Genomic DNA, 7,103 nt, shown 5'->3' with positions numbered 1-7,103 from the left:
GTCTACTTTCAGATCATGTTGGCATTCTTGCCTTTCATGTTTTGGAAGTGGATAATGTACTTTTGGACCACGATGGAATTGTCAGTGGCTCTTCTATTGGATAGAAAGCTGGACTGGGTAGGGCCAATGATGTTTTGGAGCATTGGTTTTGATTCTGTTGACAATTATCTTAGTGATCAACTTATACAGAGTGTTGCACAAACCAATTGGTCTGAAGTTTTTCAACATGGTGGCATTAGGGAATTTAAGGATGAGGCAAAGATTGATTTGGTTTATTTCAGGAAGGACCAAACTTGTGGCAAAGACAGTGTTGCATAATTGGATAACACTGGTAAAGACTATGTGTCAGTACTTCTTGTAGAAGAAAGGGTGGAGGTTATCAGGCCCAGGTGCCTTCATGGCCTTGAAGAAGAACAAGGCACACTTGATCTCAGAGAGCCTAAATGTGGAGTCAATGGTGTCTTGCTCCCTGGTATTCAGTATATTAGTACTATCAGTGATGTGAATCCTGTTCAGCACTGAGTTGTGATGTTCAGTGGTATAGATTTTAGTGAAGTAGTTGATGATTGTCTTTAATGTCCTGGGGATTCTGACTGTTGTTCCTACCTCATCCTTGAAGGACATGATCATGTTCCTCCTTCTTCTGTTAAGAGTGGATATATGGAAGAATTTGGTGTTAGCATTACCCTCACTCAACCAACTAATTCTGGATATAAGCTTCCAGAAGTCTTCCTCAATCTTTAGAATGGTATAAAAGTCATGTTGGAGCTTGGCTTCCAACTCCTGAAGGAAGATGCTAAAGGGGCAGGCATTGGACTTCTGAATACCAGAAAGTCTCGCAAGGATATGCCTTTTACTATGGAAGATGTTGCCAAAGACATGTTTATTCCAGTCAGTTACTCTGTTGGTAAAGACATAAGTAGCTTCCAGAATATCAAGCCTAGCATCAAAACGGTCCTCCACAAGAGGGAGGAAGTCTACACCACATAGATTCAAACTTGAAGGGTTTGTTTGCCCTGTTGTGATTCTGGTGGGAAATGCTTAAAAGAAAAGGACAGTGATCTGAGTGAGTCCTAGGAAGGTGTATAACAGTAGATTCATGGAATTCCTCAGTCCAAGCATCAGTTGCAAAGCACCTATAGTCTTTCTAGGATTAGGTCTTGCTTATTGGAGTATCTCTTATTAGACCAAGTATATTTAGAGCCTTTAAACCCTATGTGTCACACCCTTTTTTTTTAAACTCACTAACCCTATTTAAAATATAAAAAGATTTGTAAAGCTCAAAAAGGGTTTTTAATTAAAAGTGACAAAGAATATTGTGTTACAAAAGATTTAGAGTCGCCACCTGGCATTTGATTTCAGTGTGCCAGGCCACCCTTTTTTTTAAAAATTATTTTTCCTTTTAAAACACTTTGGACTCAAAACTAAGTCGGCACTAGGGGTGTTCATGGTTCGGTTTGGTTCGGTTTTTCCCTAAAAAGAAACCAAACCAAGTAGGTCGGTTTTTAAAATATTATAACCAAACCAAACCAATTAAGTCGGTTTTTTCTCGATTCGGTTTATGTCGGGTTTTGTCGGTTTTTCGATTTTTTCGGTTATTTGTCGGTTTTTTCTTAAATATAAGACATACACCACAAACACATATTCCGGCGACCACATTTTCAAAGTAACACTATCAAATCAATTGCCCTTTGAGAAATCTATTATTTACCAAGATATATTGCTGATAATTGAATCAAATACTAATGAATAATTTAAGGCTCAATTAAAGCTATATTATTTTTAACACGAAATAGATTCCTACACTTAACAAAAGAAAACTACCAATCAAACTAGAATGTAAAGGTAAAGAACTATACTAAAAGTACAAACTATTAACATTTACCATTAAATTTTTTAAACTTTGTACAAAAATATACATATATATATAGGTGTAATAATAAATTTGAAATAGATACTCCTATAGGCGGTTTGGTTCGGTTTTTTTCGGTTTTTTTCTGATTAAAACCAAAACCAAACCAAATTTGATCGGTTTTTAAAATTCAAAACCAAAACCAAACCAAACCAAAAAGTATCGATTTTTTTGGTCGGTTTGGTTTGGTTTTCGGTTTGGTTCGGTTTTTCGGGTTTTTATGAACACCCCTAGTCGGCACCAAAGATTTTAGGTAATGGGGTTCATTTGACTCAGGGAGAAGGTGTTAGGCATTCACCAAGTCCCACGAAAGTCACGGTTGCGTACTTGATCTAGTTGGCTTTTAAAATATTCAAGTTGAGGTAAAAATAAACACAGAAAAGAAAAATAAACACACAAAAGCTCGAGGTCGTCCCCACCTAACAAACGAGAATTAAAAAATGAAAATAAAGATAAAAATACTAAGAGTTCTACTTTCGGCCTACAGATACAAATACTACGGGGCATACCCCGGATAAAATATATACAAAGTCTACGGGGCATTCCCCGGATAAATTTAACTAAAGGAACGACTTCTCACCTCGAATAAAAGAGAAAAAGAAAACCTAAAGATTTCCTACCCGAGTGTGGTCAGCCTAAAACATGTTACTAGCAGTAAAAAATTAAAAAATAACGAAAACTAAATAAAAGAAAGTTTCATTTCATACTCATGATCTTTTCAACTTTTATTTCATACATTTAGACCGAGTCCAATCCTAAAACAAGATGAAATTACTACGGACTCTATCTTCCCCCTTCCCATGTACCCGTCGCGTTGCACAATCATATGACTATGCTCAGGCAAGTCAAATATCCAAAACAAACAAAGCATGGCAAATTGACTTAATAATAAACCAAACAAACATCCATAGTACACGAGATAAGCAAATAAGGAAAATGGCAGAAGAAACAATTATTAAATGAGACAAGTCAAAAGAAGTGAATTAAAATGTGGTAAGAGCCGCTTAAGATCTCTTGGAATCCTTTTTTCCAATGACCAAGTTACATACAAGGAAAAGAAGGGAAAACAATAAACAAATTTCCATATAAATTCTAGTCAAAGCAATACATGAACACGAAAACGTGCCAGAGCCATAGTGTTCTTAACAGTGTTAATGAGCTGCAGGTATCTGGAGGCTTTTATAAAGGATTTTAGACTTCAAATAGATTCTAATTTATCATACATTAGCTCTAAAGCAACAGAGGAGGTATACTAAATAGTTAACAAAGTAAACACCATAACAGACCTATGGAACCATGAAGCGGTAAGCCAGAGATAACTTCAAAATCACAGGATGAAATAAACTGACAGCTATACTAGATATATGAAAATTCCAAGTTTCGGACAGCAGACTGGTTCGAGACAACTTTAGGGAATCTGCTGGGAATGTAATTCATACTAAACTTAATTAACAGAAGAATTCAACTTTAGGGAATCTGTACATTCTCAGCTTCGACACCAACTCAAAAAAAATAGAAGACAGAACAAAACTAATCAAAACGTCGACTAGGGACGCCGACAGATTTAAGTCAAGAAAAGAAGGTTCTCGGACGTGATCATCAGTCAACAAAGAGGGAAAACAGGACAAGAAACCCGGCAGATTCATACCAAACCATAAAATGGATAATTTCAGATCTCATTCACGTTTAAAATCGATCAAACAAGTGAGATATTCATGAAAATCGCAAGCAATCACTGGGCGGCTTCAAAACCTTGTTAGCAGTCACCAAACTGGATCGAATTCTACTTGTTAATCTCATAAGCCAACACTTTCATCTAAAGCAAACAGAGATTTGAATAACTTATAAACCAACTGAACCAGGCTCTCATCATATTTCAATCAAACACCAAAGCAACTAAGGAAGAGTCAAGAAATGAACCTGAGAATGCGAAATTCTTCAATTAAGTTCGTTTGGAATCGAATACAAATAAATCCGACAATGAATACTTGAAATAACAGCAGCAGATAAACAGGAACCGAACCAGCAACCAAAAACTCGACGGCAATCTCGATTTCGGCTCAATCAATCTCCACGTTGAAACCAAAATTCCAAATTAAAACTGAAGAAGGCAGAACTATATTATATTTTTTTTTTGGTATTTTTTCTGATTTCGAAATCTAAACAAAATTCAACAACCAAAGATCAAAACCAGAAGTGAGAAGAAAAAAAACATTTTTGTGAAACCCTAATTTTCTCCACTTTTTCTTTCAAAATTCCTGTCTAGACCCCAAAAAAATTGCTCACTCTTGAATCTTCTTCTTCTTCACCAAGAAAATGCGTGGGACCACAAAACAAATCCCAAAATATTTATCCGAAAATCCCTACAATGGACGAGATAAGACAAATGGAGGGAGTAGATCGAGTGTAACTCGATCCTACTGTTACGAACACAGATGAATTAGGAAAGGGGAGTGGAAATATCTAGAAGAAATGGGAAAGAGGCGTGTATATTAGGGCTGGCTAGAGGGGGTCACGTGAGCTACATATGACCATTAAGAGGAACGGTGTCGTTGCAATTAGTAAAAGTGAACGGTCGAGATTAGTTACAATCCAAGAGCTGAAATTAGATTTCAACATATTAAATAAATCGTTGAAGAACTCAGAAGCAGTTATGAATCTGGTAAACTTCTAACTACTTCTCACTCTCTCTCTCTTCTCACTCTCGATTCTCTCTCTCTTTTCCTCATTCTTCTTCTTCCTCTTCTCATTTCAGGTAACCGCCATTGGAGCAGCTGATTAGAATTCATTAGTTTAGCTATTGAAATGCATTCTACTGTACAATTGAATGTATTTTGGATTCTTCTATCAATAATATACACAATTGCTGCTTCTATAATTTCCTAAATCTAGCATATTACACCTACGCACCCCATTTTTCTATTCTCGCCTAAAAGAGACAATTTCCAAAAAGAAAAATGAAGAGAAAATCGCGTGAAAATAATGAAGTTTAGTACGGAATGTGTGACATGGAGGAAGGAGAGAAGAGAAGGGGGGACCATGAGTTAACTCGCCGGAATCAGTGAGTTTTCCGGCGAGTCTTGGGCGGTAGACGGATGGGAGGGGATGGGACGCCGTTTTGGCGTTATTTTAGGTTTAGGGTTAATGGTTATAATGTTGTATTTATATGGGGTGGGATAAAACATGGGCCATTGGATTAATTGAGATAGAGGGCTAGGATTTAAAGAGGGAATTAGGGCGGGTCGGCGGGTTTCACAGGCGGGTCGTGGGGACTGTTGGGCTCAGGGGTTAATCTTGGGGCAATTGGGCCACATAAAATGGTTGTGGCCCAATCCGAATTAACAAGCTTTTTTTTTTCTCTTTTTCTTGATTTTTAGCTTAATAAATTCAATTTAAAAATCCTAAACTAAATCTAATTTGTAGAATTACACTGTTTGTCTATTTCTAACATAAAAAAAATAATAATTAACTTAAGACTAATGAAAGGAAATTACAAATTTTCAACTAAAGCTAAAAATGTAAAGATGACAAATATTTTTGATTTTTTATTTAATAAAGCAATTAAATTATGTAGTTAGATCCTAAATACAATTAAGACCTAAAATGTTGTGCATGAAATATTTTAGACATTTTGTTATTTTTTTCAAAGATCATATTAAAATAAGAATAAAGAAAAATACGTTAAAGTCACGGTAAAATTAAAATAATATCACTATAAAAATATTAATAACCTAAACTAAATAGAAATAATATAAAACATGAAACTATTTTTGTATTTTTCAATTTTTTGTGCCTTAAAAATAGAATTAAAATTAATAATAAAGTAAGATCCTATAGAAATAAACTCAAATAAATATCCTAAAAATACTAGGACTATTAAAGGTAATTTTAATGTGCGGGTCAAAAATTACATGTCTACACTACTAATTTGCAATTGTTTAAGCATTTCTAGAACCTATTGCTTCTATTAGTGTTCAAGCTATTCCCCCCAAACTTATCCCTGGCTTTTAGGAGTTCATTGAAATCTCCTCCAACAAGCCAACTACCCCCATATACAGAAGCCAGATATCTAATGTATTCCAGTGCATATTTCTATTATTGACATAGTTACTAGCATATATTGCAGAAAAAATTCATTTAGTGGAGGAGGGGATTACCTTGACCATGACATGCACTCCCTGTGGATTAGTAGCTACTTTCTATAGCTTAAGCAGATCATCCTTCCACATTAGAACAATCCCCCCAGATTTCCAAACAACAGGGGATTGGAATTGGGCATCAAACTTGAGCTTAGAAGTTAGGTGTTTGTGGTCTGCCATTCTAGTCTCCAGCAAGACCAGCATGGCAGGATTATGGAGCTTCACCATAGATGAGCAGGGCCTACGGAACTCTGCACTGTTGGCACCCCTAACATTCTATAGTATGAAGTTCATTAAGATGGGGTTTTTGGTTGGAGCTTTCCTTTTGATTCCCTTCCCCTTGCCCATTAGGGTTGTAGCTTAGGATTTTTTGGGGCACAGAGCAATAAGCATTTCTCCTGACTGCTCTTTGAACTCTATCTCCAGGGGTTCCTGCATGAGGAAGTCCTTTTTCTTTGGGATCCCTAATTTTTCTAGCATGTTCTCCAGGTCCACATTGGAATCTCGGAGATAGTCCAATGGCATGGTGGTGCCCCTGCTCAGAAGATCGATGGAAAAGAGTGGTTGTGATGGTGGTGGCTAAGGAACTTAGACTATTGGTGGCCAGAGTTGGAATGATGGAGATGGGAATGGAGCCTCCAGATTCATGAGTAGGAAGAAGGGCATTGTCTGGAAAAGCTGGCCCATGAGTGTGTTGAGTTCCTCCATGGAGAGGGGTTGTCGCTGCCTCACGTATTGGGCTTGGAGTAGAGTGGACATCCATAATTGGTGTCCAAAGTTTGCCAGACTCCGGTGGAGAAGCTGTGTGGCTAGTCGAGCTAAGGTACCTGGGATTTTCACCATTAGTGATGCAGTTCCTATGAGAGTTACTGTGGCTGATGGAAATCCCATTTTTAGTCTCCACACTTGTCCAAAGTTAAAATGGAAAATTCGGGGAGTAGAATTTCAAGACTCAGTCAAATTGGTGATACTAGGGGGTAATGACATGATATTAGGAGGATATTGGATGAAGGGACATAACCCTGTACTCTTGGATTTTGTAGAGTATAAGG

At 36.9% G+C, this 7,103-nt stretch overlaps 1 protein-coding gene across 1 annotated transcript; it reads right to left on the bottom strand.

Annotated features, from left to right (window-relative positions):
• On the bottom strand, positions 346 to 6,576 carry LOC109235058. The gene is made up of 2 exons (XM_019401068.1): positions 6,431 to 6,576; positions 346 to 1,027 (listed from the first exon to the last, which is right to left on the bottom strand). The coding sequence occupies exons 1-2, from the start codon at positions 6,574 to 6,576 to the stop codon at positions 346 to 348; spliced, it is 828 nt and encodes a 275-aa protein (XP_019256613.1).

The sequence above is a fragment of the Nicotiana attenuata genome, chromosome 1, assembly GCF_001879085.1.
Source record: "Nicotiana attenuata strain UT chromosome 1, NIATTr2, whole genome shotgun sequence".
NCBI classification, from domain to species: domain Eukaryota; kingdom Viridiplantae; phylum Streptophyta; class Magnoliopsida; order Solanales; family Solanaceae; genus Nicotiana; species Nicotiana attenuata.
This window is presented reverse-complemented; position numbering and strand designations above follow the sequence as displayed.

Coding starts and splice junctions, on each gene's coding strand:
- LOC109235058 (XM_019401068.1), bottom strand. CDS start 6,576: ATGCCATTGGACTATCTCCGAGATTCCAATGTGGACCTGGAGAACATG. Junction 1,028..6,430: donor GGAGAAATGCTTATTGCTCT/GTGCCCCAAAAA, acceptor ATTTCCCACCAG/AATCACAACAGGGCAAACAA.